The sequence below is a fragment of the Pygoscelis adeliae genome, unplaced genomic scaffold, assembly GCF_000699105.1.
Source record: "Pygoscelis adeliae isolate BGI_AS28 unplaced genomic scaffold, ASM69910v1 Scaffold98, whole genome shotgun sequence".
Lineage (NCBI taxonomy): Eukaryota > Metazoa > Chordata > Aves > Sphenisciformes > Spheniscidae > Pygoscelis > Pygoscelis adeliae.
In genome coordinates, this window is record NW_008825547.1 from 5574850 (window position 1) to 5588529 (window position 13680).

The following is a 13680-nucleotide window of genomic DNA, read 5'->3' on the forward strand; positions in this document are numbered from 1 at the left end:
AAAAAACAGTAAGCTGCTGCACTGTAAAAAGACTACTGCTTCTAGCATTGCTGCAACAGATCAGTGCTAAAACTACAGAGAGGAGAAGAATAAAAAACAAAAGAATATACAAGGCCTCCTCATGAAAAACTGACTTTTGGCCTAGGATTTAAAGAGCTTCCTCCTTTTTACAGTGCCAAGAAGCGACATTCCTAAGTTTGCCTTGACTAAAGCACTAGGAATAGCTGTATCTAGATTCACCTGCTAGCATGTGCCATGGCAGGCCATAGGGTCTTGATCCTGCAACTTACTTGGAGACCTGTTAGAGCATGCTATGGCTTCTGTCTGGGCAACCCATTTGCCTTTTTTGTTCCCCCTAGAGATGAGGGTACAGAGAAGGCTGATATATCCTAGTGTCTTCCCTCAGTAAAGGGCTCTGAACATGACAATTGGGAGTGAATCTCTATGACCCAGGTCTGGGCACAGTGCTCAAGCACAGAAAAATCAAATATAGAATCTCTTTCCAAGTTCTGTTTTAGAAGCAGGGGAAAAATGTTGTTCAGAGGTTGCTGAGATCACTGCTCATTGAGGAAGGATGGCTCAAATTCACCCAGCATAGATTCCACTCCCTGTGCTTGGTTTTCCTCTGCCAGCTGACTCACAGCCTTCAAACACTTGGAAGCAGTAAGGCAATGCTGGATGTGAGCACATGGGTGGAATTTAAGCTTTGTAGTTCTGGTCCCAATCCCAGTTCAAGGTTGTTCAGGAAGACTCCTCTGCTCATGCCAGACTACCTTCGTCTACTGCAAGCCCTTCCCTAGATAGCAGGGCAACTCAGAACAGAGATAACACAGAAGTAAAGTGCAACCATTTAATGCTCCTTTCCCATGTTTGCAGAATGCACTCTGCCTCCCTGGAGGCCTGACAGAGTCTCAATTCACGCCGCTAAATTATTCACACACAATACAATTGAGTAGGCAGGGGAAGAAAAGAGGCATTGATGTATGCTAAGAGCCATTTCTGTGAGTAGCTTTCAGAAGATTCCCAACGATCTCGTTTTTATTTTGACAGCAACTTACCATGTTTGAAAAGGACACACTTCTCTGGATTGTTTTTGATTCTTTGGAAAACATCTTCAAAGTTGAATCTGGGGATAATGGACAAGAGAGACAGAAGATAAAAGGACCATTTTATATTATAGAAGCTAGTAATTTTGCTCCTGTTTGAATATTCAAATATCTTACTATGAAAAGCAGGTACAGATTGCTCATAGTCTTTGAAAAAGTCTTTATAAAGCTTGTGACTTGAGCCTGGAACTAGCCTGTTTTGCACCAGTTACAGATGGACACCCCCGTGCTCAAACTCTAAGAGAACTCTGGTATCTAAAGGGATAAATTACCACCTTCCCAAACCTAGATACAGATTATACGGAAATCCTTGAGTCAAAGTGATCTAAAATTTAACAAATTCATGTACTTAAGCTATTTAATTACAGGAAATACATACTTAATTTCTATAATAGGTGACTTGCAAAGGTGACAATCCAAAAGCCAAACAGAAGTAGCCTTCACAGATGAATACTGAAATTCCCTCAAACAGTAGAAACAAGTAGTGAAGTGAAAACAAGAATCTTGCATTTGGCAGAAGATTAGGGCCAATCCTTTCATGACAGTAAAAAACCCAGAACTCAGTGATTCCAGAAATATCCCATTTAATGTTGTCTTCATTTTGCTCTCAGTGAAGATATTCATGGGATTCAGTCTTAACTACATTTCAGTTTCATGCTATTTTGTTCACAAAACATTAACCTGCATTAACACTGCAGGTTCTATTAAATACCTCTGCAATAATACTTACCCTGGGATGTAGTGAAAACAGAAGACCCATTGCAAGTGACTGCTATTCCAGTAATTGCCCTGTTTAATACAAGTAAGCTTATAGGTGATTTCATAGGTTTTGAAACTTAACCACCATACTGTAAATTGACTATAGTTGAAATTTGTTATTTGATCTCTCTAAGAGCTAAGACATTCAAGGAGTTTAAAAATACTACAGTGGTGTGTTATATGCCTAGAGACAAAAATATACGTTGATGTGAAACACTGGTACAGGTTCCCCATATTGTTCTGCAAGAACTTCATCCTCATCAGAAAGGACATGCCCATGTGAGAGGATAAATAGTTTCACATTCAGTCTTTCCAATTTGGGTTTAGCTACAAAAAGAGTCAGAAACCTGCCTACAAGCAGATACTGAATACCTCAAGTGTCAGGAATCAGACCTTGCATGTCTTTCCTCCTCAAATTTGACATTGGCAAGGTCACTATAGTCTAGAAATTTAGACATATAGCTTATGTCAGGGAGTTAGTTGTTAGGAAGCACGGAGGTTTTGGCTGTGCAGAATGCTGTTATACAGATCTGCTTCTATTTTTTTCCTCAGCAGTCTTTGGGGGGGAAAAAAAAAAAAAATCAGAAGCTGAAATTCAAGTCTGTTTTCAGGATCAGGATTTCCCTAACCCTAACAACCTGGTAACAGAGGCCCTTTCTCACTACAAATATTACCTTGTTTTCTGGACAAAAAAATGTGTCTTTTCTAGATTGGGTTACAGTCACCAAGAAAGTAGTTGCACTCAAGGTAGTAAGAAATCCTCCTATAGTCCAGCCACTAGGACAAGAGATGGGGCCAAAGGAAAATCTGTTCTTTAAAATATATCTGCTGTTGTTCATTGTTACGTATCTTCAAAGTTCACCTAGAGTGCCCCTGCTGACTCACGGCTCCCTAGGAATCCATCAGAACAGTACTTTGGCACCTGGATTAACTGAAAACCTGTAGCTTGGCAAACTGCTCATACAGCAGCAGCTCGAGGTGTACAGTAATTGAACTTAAGTGGTTTAATCTTTCAAATCAAATGGGATGAAAAAGAAGTTAGGTCCTCCTGGGGTTATAAATAAATAAATAAATGGAAGTCTTTATCCGGCTGCTGCTATCACAGTTTTAGAGAAGGGTAATCAATATCTGCTTCAGGTACTAAAGTGATAATGAAGTTAGTCTAGATCTGTATAAGGAACAAACCAACCAAACAAAAAATCAATCTGACCTTTTCTGGATTGATAACTCATCATATACTCAAACTCATCTTGTGTAATCAAATCAATGAGCTACCTCACAAAGAAAAGTATTTACCTTAAACCCTAACCCATCATTCAGATTGACACGCAGATACCCCCCCCCCAATTAAATGGAACAATTTTGACTGTGAAAAGAAAAGAATAGTACCTACTCTTTGTGAATTTTATATTGCTCATCTAATTTTAGTTTGGCAATATTGTTCCAAGCAAGCGTTATACTTTCTTCTGTCAAATCTTCAAATGACTCTTCATTTGGAGAAACTGCAATAAATGCCACAATAGAGTTTCATCACAAATAGAAAATAAGAAGATAGATTTCAAATAACTAGGTAGCTGAAGTTGCAAACATAAATATGAGAGTACAGAAATCATGCGGAGCTCCATGAATAAGAATTTTTGGCTAATGCAGAGAGTGACAAGATCACTAATTTTTTTCCAAATCTTTTCCTGAATGCACAGGCTTACACAGTCAAAAACATTATTTTTAGTCCCAAAACCAAGGCTTTTTAAACTCGAGACTACAGAATACATTTCCAAAATGGAAAAAACAAAACCTTTTCTGTAGAGATGTTTTGGTGTTCCATTGAGATGGCAAGAGCTTTCCAAATGGAAGAGTACCGGGAAAGCCATCTACTGCTACAATACATCATGTGCTTTCATTATGCTATTGCATTCTGTCAGGAATGTCACAACTCCATTTCACTGCACTGTTGCAAAAGTTAAGCGATAAAAAAACGCAACAAAACTGGGACAATTAGATGTGAATTACTATAAAAAGGCCAAACCCAACTGGAACTGTTGATCTGTCAGTTAATGACTTAGGCAGCATGCCACCATATCTATTTAACACATATGAACATTATTATCACCATATGCAACTTTCAAAGCCACTCTTGCCATTTGGATGCTACAGGCTGCCGTGCTAAGTAGCACTCATCTTCACTTCTCTGCTTAAAAATGAAAGCCATCAAAAGGTAAATGAATTGAAGATAACCAACTGAGAAAAACCTTTCTGTGTGATACCTCGGCAGAAGATTCAATCCGATTTATAGTAGGCCACTATACATATGATGAGGACCATAGCATCTTAGTTTCAGAGAAATGGTCTAAAGTTCCTCATTGAACAGAAGCCTGTGATGGCATTACATATCCTTTTCTCAAAGAAAGTTATTCAATCAACATTGTTTTCCCTAAATACTGTAGGGACAAAGTAATTTCTTTACAGATTTTCATTCAAGTCATGGAAAAGGAAAAAAATTTTGATGCTTAATTTAAGTTCTTTGGGTTTATTTAGACCAAGCCAATCAATCACCCCAAAGTCATCCCTGTTCAAAAACTGAACAAGTCTTTAAATCATTTAGAATGCCTGCAGATATGATCAAAATCAAGCTGATATGACAGCAGCTTCAATGAAGTGTCATGAAAGGCCAGGGATGATAGCCCTCCCATAGCTTCAAAAGCAGAGGTTGAACAGTCCAGAGGACACCACTGGAACAGAAGGCAAAATGCAGGACAACGTCTGTATTTTCAAATTTGAAACTGGTCTTGCCAGTTTTTCTGTAACAGTTAGTTCATGGATTTATTTTGAGTTGGCTTACAGGGAAAGTGGCCAAGAGAGCTGTACAATGAGATCCTGTGGGAAAAAGATACAGAACTTCTCAAAATTACAAATCCGTTACATCATCAGTTTATCCGTTACACATTTACCTGGAGACTCAGTTATGGAAACACTGTGACTAGATGTTCGAGACAAGCTTTTCAGCTTCGGTATTATCCTTCGGGGATGAGGAATTGTAAACAACTGTTTTGGCGTCTGTCCAAACTCCAAGATTTGTGTCAGCAGAGCTACTTTTTCATTGGGGTCCATAATACTTTACAAAAACAAGATACTTAAGTAAGCCAAGTAGGCAAGTACTTTTTTCCCCTCCCCTACCCTGAAAGCATGGCCTGCATGTGCAGTTACTACAGCACTATAGGCCATCACAAATTCTTACAGAACTGATTTACCACAGATGTGATGGACAGTCATATGACAGGTTCATAATTTTGTTTATGTATGATGACAGTGTGCTCATCAATTAAAAAAATAAAGCAATTTCACGAAAGCCAGACTGAAGAAGTGTTCAAGTAACAATCTTTCAATGCATGCTAAAACTGAGAACCTGATGCTGGTTCTCTGCCTATTTGGGAGTCTAAAATGGAAGACCTACACCATTCACATAGAGAGCACTTTTACAACCAGCAGAGAACCTGGGGGGATACTGAGAAATTTAGCTAACTGCTTTAACAAAAACATTCTGATTCTTGTTAATTACCTGTTTAAATCCACTCCTCCTTCATAAGTTAATGGGTGAAACACTGGAAAAAAATAAACTTATTTGTACAATGTAGATACACAAGGCTCATTTTTTCTGTCTTGCATACCTACTATAAAAAAAGTTGTACTTTTTACTCAACTTGGTTATATTTAAGCAACTAAGCTATTTCAGCAGGCTATAGGGTTTGAGATCTTGTGTTTTAATCCCGAGTTTCCTACCTGAAAAACATTTAGGATTTCTAAGAGACTCAGAGAAAGTTTCAGAAGAAATCAGTCCTTTCATAAAGGAATGATGACTTACTTAAGCTTCATTAAATAGCCTCCACACCCCCAATAAAGAAAGAAAAAGGCACAGTTGCATAACTGGATCTCTGGTTATTGTCTAGACAGGTAACAAAATGTAGTAAAGAATGATCATAAAGGTCTACCTATTCACCTGTTCATTTGCTATGAGGATAGCAGTTATACAGTGAATTACTTTGGGGCCTCTGCGTAAGAATACTTCCTTTATCTTTTGGCATAAGTTCATTCATACACAGATCCCTTCTGCCTCTCTTATCTACTCAAGTGTCTGCAATTCATTACGCTAATAAAAATCCACATTGCAGCAGCAGAAGCACATTGTACATAAAAAGTGCTCTCATTTGAGAGGTAAAAATATAGGTACCATAATTTAAATGCTGATTTACCATATTCAAAGCTCCTGGCACATTGTAATTGACACTTATGGTTACAGTATGATTGGATGCCAAACCCTGCAAACCTAAAATACAGCCAATCATGATTTAAGGACATGTGGGGAAGCATACTAAAAAACCCAACAACAACAAAAACCAGAAAAAAACAACAAAAAAACCCACCACAAAACAAATCTCATTATCTTATCCCGGAAGGAAAAAGCACTGACTACCAAAATGAAGAGTTGCTTATTCCTTCCCTCCCCACTGTTGCAGGAAGGTTTTCTTTTTAAACTTATTCTATCTTGTTAAGTGCAAACTATCTCAACATTGTCTGTTACTTGTAATCCTCCAAAAGGATCAAGGCTTCTGGAATAAACACCCTATAAATCTGATCTGCTAATATTCCTTTACCAAGAGGACATTTCCTTATTAGGTGGTAATGTACATAGCTAAATATCAGACTGCTGAATAAGTTAGTCATTGATATTACTGTTAGGTCTAGATAAATTAAACACATTACCGTAACAATCACATAACAACATCCCCTTTTGTAAGTATTTACATGCTCAGAATAAGATTGCAAACAGTGAAACTTTCCACATGCACAGTAAAAGGTATATATACTACTGCAGCAGTATATGTGTACACAGGACAAACCTAGTCACCTAGGTATAGGTGACGCATAATTTTTCCTTCATTCTTGCTCCTGAAGAGCTATAGCCCATTAGCCCCTTCTTTCCCTTGCTAATTCTCTCAGGAAGAGGGGGAAAAATTGCATTGAAATGCTCACACTGCAATTACAGTGTAGTGTAAATACATGTTTGTGTGGAGACCCTACAGACTCCCATTTTTAAATGAGAAACACTACTTCTGTACTACATTGCCACACCATACCGTGTGAGCAAATAACAGCAATGCTGTAGAATCTTCTTGCCCACCATCTTAAGTACATCTTCAAAGATGCAAATCACCATGAAGGCAATAGATTTTACTAGATAAGACATTATTTCCAGCAACAAAGAACTGCATTTCCTTTAAGGATCAAGCATTCAAAGCATACTTATGGACACTCAGAACAAATCAGGCATTACAGATATGCTGTTATTTACCATTCCTGCCTAATTAAAGCATCCCTTTTTTTTTTTCTATTTCTGTAAAGTGTATACTTACCATTGTGAGCTGCAACTGCATCACTTCCTTTCTGTTTGTAGCCAAATATTATGTCAATCCATTCATGAAGATGTTCTGATACATACTGACTTTCTAAAGCCTCTTGGCTCTTCTGAAGAAAGTCATCAGGACCTGGCAAGTCAAAGGTTAATTAAAGGAGAATATATGCCATTCAGTATTGGTATCCATCTCTGTTCCTCTTCCTTCTTGAAAAAACAACCAAGCAAAAAACCCCCAACACCCCACACCAAACCTCAAATTTGCTATAAAAATTAAATGCAGCTATTAATTATGTCAATGTTTTAAAGCAAAAATTCCTTCAGAAGAAAATAGAATGGGCATTTTTGAGAGAAGCACCACCATCCCAGGAATCTAGATAATCTTGAACTAATTCATAATACAAGGTTTGACTATTATTACCTGATGCCCAAGGGGGAAGCTCTACATCTTCAACCATCTTTCCACCCTGCCGTTTTCCCAAGTCCAACTTCAAACTGTTTACTAGAAAACTAGAATCATTTTCATAAAATTCTGGGATCAACTAGAAGAAAAGAAACAAACAAAACAAAACAGGAAGTTTTGAGATTAGCTTAGCTTTGATCACTTAAGTAGAATACAGTCAGTAAAAGCTGAAAGTTAAAGTTCATATGTAAAGCCCTAAAGTTGGGTAATAATTTTTCCAGGCTTTCTTCTCTGTTCGTAAAGAAGCACTGGAAACTTCCTCCCATTATCCTTCCAACTACTTTTAGGCTTCCTGACTACCTACAAGGCAATTCTCTAAGCTAAATTCAGAGTGGCATAAATATTTTTAACATGTAATGTGTGACATACGAATCCATAATATCTAAGAGTATCTTCAGAACTCTCATTGCATAGCTACCCTCTGATTTTAAAACATCAGGTAAGAGTCAAGACAAAAATCTAGAATAAAACTAGAATGATTACAAAAGCTTCAGAGGTTAAGTCAATTATTTAAAGACCACCATAGCTAGCCAACCTTAATTCTATTACCATTAACTATAGACTTTTTAAAAAAAAAAAAAGTATCACTATATTAAACTCCTTTACCAAAGAAACATTATTTAACAGCGCCCACTATCTGACAGTTAATCAGTCTCAACATATTCTACAAGTTAGTTTTTTGAGCCTTATAAAAACCATAAGATAAAACTTCTATAATTTAACCTCTCCAGATGTACTGTTATAATATAGCCAAATCCTTACAAGATTCCAGCAGACGATACATAAAATTGCATCTTTTCAGCCTTAATCCACTCCGGTAATTCCCATTTATTCCAATAACATTCACAATGACACTTCTGTTAAACTAAATGCCAGAAAGCAGACACAGACAAGCAATCATGGAATTACAGAGAAGGAAGAAGTTAAAAACTTAAAGGATTCATAAAATGCAGTCAACAGCCTTAAAAAAACCCACACACAACTAAAAACCACAAACAGCAAAACAAAAAGACAACCAAACACACTCCACCCCAAAACTCTCAAATCAACAGGAGACATCTGAGAACAGAAAGCTTAGCAGATACCAAGGACTTGAATAATTTTCCAGCCATTTACCTCTTTGAAATCTGTTGCACCATCCAAACAGTTTTTCCAGGTTTCTGCAAGACTAGATAGCACATATCAATCACACATTTGTTAAAAAATATTTTTTTAAGGCTTTGCACTCCCTTGATGCATATTTGAAAACAAAACCAACCTAGTTATAGACGAAATGTAAACAAACCTGTTGAACATTCTGTCAGCGTGATCAAACTTTCCATTCTGCAGACAGAGCATGTATTCTGGAGCTAAGAAGAAAAAAAAAATCATCAGCTTGCTCAAAACCTTGTCCACTTTGGAGGTAACTGTCTGCTCAGAGAGCATGCAAAAGCTGTCTTACCAACTCTAACGAGATAAAACAAAACATAACCAGGAGATGAATAGTGGCTCCCATACATGAACTTAGGCTCTGGCATTTCCTGATAACGTGTCTGCAACATATGAAGAAGAAAGAGAGGTCGGTTTAAAAATCAGTACTCCTGCTTTCCTTCAATATTGAACACATACACTTTTTTTTTTCTTAAGAGACAGGTTAGGACTACCCTAATTTTTTTTTTCTAATGATAAAACAAACTAAGTTCTAATAACCATGCAGCTTTAAAATCCATATGGCAAAAAAGTTGTTCTAACTTATAATCCAGAATTACCAGGTTTTCAGCTTTTTTTTTTCCTTCTCTCACTTTCACACATAACTGCAGTGATTCAACTTCAAAGGAGTGCAAACAAAGACTTCCTTTTTGTCTTTCACATGAAGTTTAATGAGAGTATGGAAGAACATATTGACATAATTCAACCTGAAGGATTCCCTCCTGTCTTAAAACTTCTATGTGTTGTCCCTAAAACCTATCATAATCTAAATAAAATGACTTTTACTGCAGTAAGTATGAGGGAGCTAACAGTTTGAGGAAACAGTCAGATGTTAGAAAGAAAGCTTTATTTACTGTTATTGAAAGCATATTGATCACGTTCTTACCTTCCACAACCTTAGGAAACTTTATGATTTTGAAATATTTAATCTTTTTTGTCAATATAATGCAGTTAGTCTTGCAATATTTTTTTTTCCTAATGCTTCATTAAGAACTAACAAAGGTTTCAAAACATTAAATATAGTTATGTTCTGTAAATTATTTTGGAATAATTAACTTGCGATAGGAGACAATGATTTTATAAAAAGAATTAAAAGCCAAGAAACTGAGGATCTTCTAAGCCTGTAACTATGTGTTTGACTGCTTATGAAAAGAAAGCCTGCCTACTTTGAGAAATGGAAAGTTTGGGCACTATCTGCATGTGAAAATTTTAAGTTGGTGCTCTGACTTCCATGGATCCAGATTTCCTCCCTTTGAAGTACTCTCCCTCAAATTCAGCATTTTTCTTAAATGGAAGTACTTAAGATTTCTACCACTTTGTCTTGTTTAATTCATACACATATTTTACATTACACATCTAAATCCATTGGTCTTGACGCTTTATATTTCCATATTATATATTTTTTTTAATCTCAGTGCCTGCCATACAAATGCAGTTACAATAGTTAAATGGATTTGGGGATTTTATTTTAAAAGTGAGGTAAAACATTTAAAAGCATATACATATGAAACAGTAGTAAGAGAGAGGAAACAGATTCAAATAATTTTAAATTAGTACTGACAAAATTAGTACTGATGAAATCAAGCTGAAAATAAATATGCTATGTTTATAGGTAAGTTTGCTCCTGATAAGGTTTATAGTTAGTTTTAGATATCTACATAACCCCCAAAGCTTGCTTGACAAAGCTCCTTTTATTGCCAATATGTACAAGGCCCAGAATGCGTAGTACATAAAAACTAAGATATACATACCAATAATCTATCCAGCCTTTCCTTATTCATGGCACCAATTGGTTTACTAAGGTCACGGAATGTTTCAGGCTTTGTCAGATCTAAAAAAAACCCCACATAGTTAGACTCTATGCATTGATTCTACTAGACAGGAATGTAATCAATATTTAAAAACAAAACAAACCCCAAACAGCAACAAACCAAACAAAAATCAACACAGAACCCCTCCAGTAATTTTCTCTGCTCCCTAACTGCAAAAGAATAAAGTCTTACTGTAAATGGCTACCCACCTTCTTCCTTCCAAGTAGACGTAATCTCCCACCTCTTGCTTAAGAGCTAGTAGTTACATATACCTGACAGCTATCTTAACTAGCATCCCCTAGTCAATACAGGTCCTGCTACCTGAGGCACAAAAGCAGCTGGTATCATCTTCTTCCTACTCATTAACTATTCTGTCAGGCTACAATAAGTTCCACCAAACAACCAGACTGGAGTGTTCGAGCGGGTGCGGATGAATACATGAGATTCCCCTACCCTACTCCTTGTACAGGGACACAATCCTCAAAAGGACAAGCTTCCAAGACAAATTCCACAAAAACCCTTGATCAAGGAGCCTGTTTGGGCACAAGCCTTGTTAGCCTCTTCCTTTCAACTTGCAATGCTAAGAACTGTAAAAGAACACCTGGATTCTGTACACTTCAATGCATCCAACTCGTTCCATAAAAAGCCGTTTTACTAGTTCTTTTGCATTTATTAGAATCACAGAAAGTGTGTGAATGCTCAGTACCACAGATTTTCAAAGTGACCAAGCAGATGCTTGGTACATACTCTGCATGTGAAGAGTGAAATATTTAACAGAAAGAGGTGAGGTATTTTGTCCACTAAACTCCAGAGTAAGGGTAAATGCACAAGAAAACCTCTAAGATCACTAATGCCAGGTTCATTTTGATGTACCATGAACTTTATGCAGTGTAAAACCCCTCCAAGACATTTCAGGTTGGACATGATGCACTAACATGACTTTTTGTATACACATACCTAATACTGAACTAGAGTAATCTGCTATAATCCAGGGAAATACAGGATACTGGGAAAGATCGTTGCAGCTTCTATCAGCGAGATTGTTGAGATGAAGAAGATACTGGTAATTTGATATATGTCCTCGCTGCCATTGCAACATATAACTTTCAGCTGTATGCTCTGTAATATGATTTTCTAAAATAAAAGAAAACATTAAGAGTTTTGAGGTTTGGAGTTCCACCCCCAAATTATACTGTGATTAACATTATGCAAGGTACTATAAAATAATTAAGGGCATAGATCTTTAAAAGAACAAGTTAGAATTAAGTGGAAACCTTATGTTTCAATAGCTACCATACTTTATACATTTTTTTTAAACCTGTTCAAACAGTCCTAAACTGCATTCAACCAAAAAAAAAAAAAAAAAAAAATCACACAGAAGGAGTGCTGAAACCAAACATAGAAACAATGGATGGGAAAGAACTCAGACATTTATGGAGGTATAGAAAAGTATTTGCAGACCATGAACAGCTCTCTTGGCAATCAAGCAACTTTAAGATTTCAAATTTCTAGAAGTAGTTCTGCTAGAGTCAAGAAAAAAAGCAAATATATTTTCCTACTGGACAACTAAGGATGCCCACTAATGATGACTTGTGGGAAGAAGTCATATATGTATGTAAACAGAATTCAGTTTCAGAACCACTGAAACAGAGAAACTAGAGGAAGATAAAACTTGACCACCACTCAAGAAAGTAGGAATTATGCACATGGAGCTTCTGTTTGAAGCATTAGGCAGGGCCTCAAGAAATCCAAAACTGCACTACTCTCTACTCAATAGCTATAATACAAAGGTATGCTGCTGGACAACAAAATGACCTGGGAATACTGATTTCATTCTGTCCCTCTACCTTAAAATGAAATTGAAGAGGTTTCTTTGTTATCTTAGTCTGTCCTGCGTGTGGCAGGTTTATCAAGAGATATAGGGGAGGCAAGGGTAGTTTTGCACTTTTTTTAATTGTTCCTTCCATTGATTCAGTTTACAGCACCTTGGCAAGTGCCTGAAATAGCAGAATTGAAGGGCTGCAACCATGGCACAATGGCAAGAAACCATCCAATCATCAAGTAATCACAGTGAAACCACATCCTTGCCATACAAAGCATTATATGGCACACTTCTGCATGCTTTTTTTACTGCATCTATGTTACAGGCTGCTCTTCCTCCTACTGAAAAGTCTTTAAATACGTTTTACCACCATTTGCTGCTGAAGGCTACAACATAAAGCTAAAGAATTAGGATTTATATGGAACTTCAATTTATTCAAATATTATCACTACAATTATTAACTAGAAGGAAAGGAATTCAGATTAGGATATGGCAGGCTTCTATTTTAGCTCAGCATAGGCTGGAAAACCATATTCCAACTATCCCTTCACCTTAGTACCTTAAATTCTACAAGTAAAAAGCGTTACTACCTTCACAGAGAGGATCTTCTGCTGTCAGAGACAGCTACTGAGGTGCTGCAAACACCTTTAGAGAAACAGCTCACGCTTTTTTTATTTCTAAGCTCCAGCAACAACAACATCATCATCATCTCCATCTGACCTTGAAATTTCATCTTTGAAAGTTATCCAGAAAACAAAGTCTGAAGCAGGGTAACAGCATGCAATTATTTCAATAACAGAGAAAGTCATATCAGAACCTATTTCCTTTTCAAAAGAAAAATCTAAGAGACTAAAACAATTCTCAAGGGAAGTGATCGTTCCTTTGTGGCCTTTCCATTTTGCTTTGTGAAGTGGGGAAAATGTCAACTGATATTTAGGTAAATTCATTAAAACAGAACTAAAGCTCTGGTACAATAACAAAATAGTACAAAATTTACATAAACACTTTCAATATTGGTAGTAAAAGTGAGCTTCAATGTTTCAGTTGTAGTAGCATTACAGAAAAACTATTAGCTTTTTCTCCTTGTTTTTCCAGGACGCACACTAGCCTTTTAGAAAGTTTCT

At 36.7% G+C, this 13680-nt stretch overlaps 1 protein-coding gene across 1 annotated transcript in view; it reads right to left on the bottom strand.

The window, feature by feature from the left end:
- NSMAF (neutral sphingomyelinase (N-SMase) activation associated factor) overlaps nucleotides 1-13680 on the bottom strand; it is a 42528-nt gene that overhangs the window by 6534 nt on the left and 22314 nt on the right. The window contains exons 16-27 of the mRNA XM_009332108.1: nucleotides 11692-11868; nucleotides 10675-10754; nucleotides 9177-9267; nucleotides 9021-9084; nucleotides 8852-8903; nucleotides 7694-7814; nucleotides 7274-7405; nucleotides 5422-5464; nucleotides 4814-4977; nucleotides 3259-3367; nucleotides 1837-1895; nucleotides 1059-1126 (exon numbers count right to left, since the gene is read on the bottom strand). Of these exons, the coding sequence (XP_009330383.1) occupies nucleotides 1059-1126; nucleotides 1837-1895; nucleotides 3259-3367; nucleotides 4814-4977; nucleotides 5422-5464; nucleotides 7274-7405; nucleotides 7694-7814; nucleotides 8852-8903; nucleotides 9021-9084; nucleotides 9177-9267; nucleotides 10675-10754; nucleotides 11692-11868 (1160 nt within the window). The remainder of the gene's footprint in view (nucleotides 1-1058; nucleotides 1127-1836; nucleotides 1896-3258; nucleotides 3368-4813; nucleotides 4978-5421; nucleotides 5465-7273; nucleotides 7406-7693; nucleotides 7815-8851; nucleotides 8904-9020; nucleotides 9085-9176; nucleotides 9268-10674; nucleotides 10755-11691; nucleotides 11869-13680) is intronic.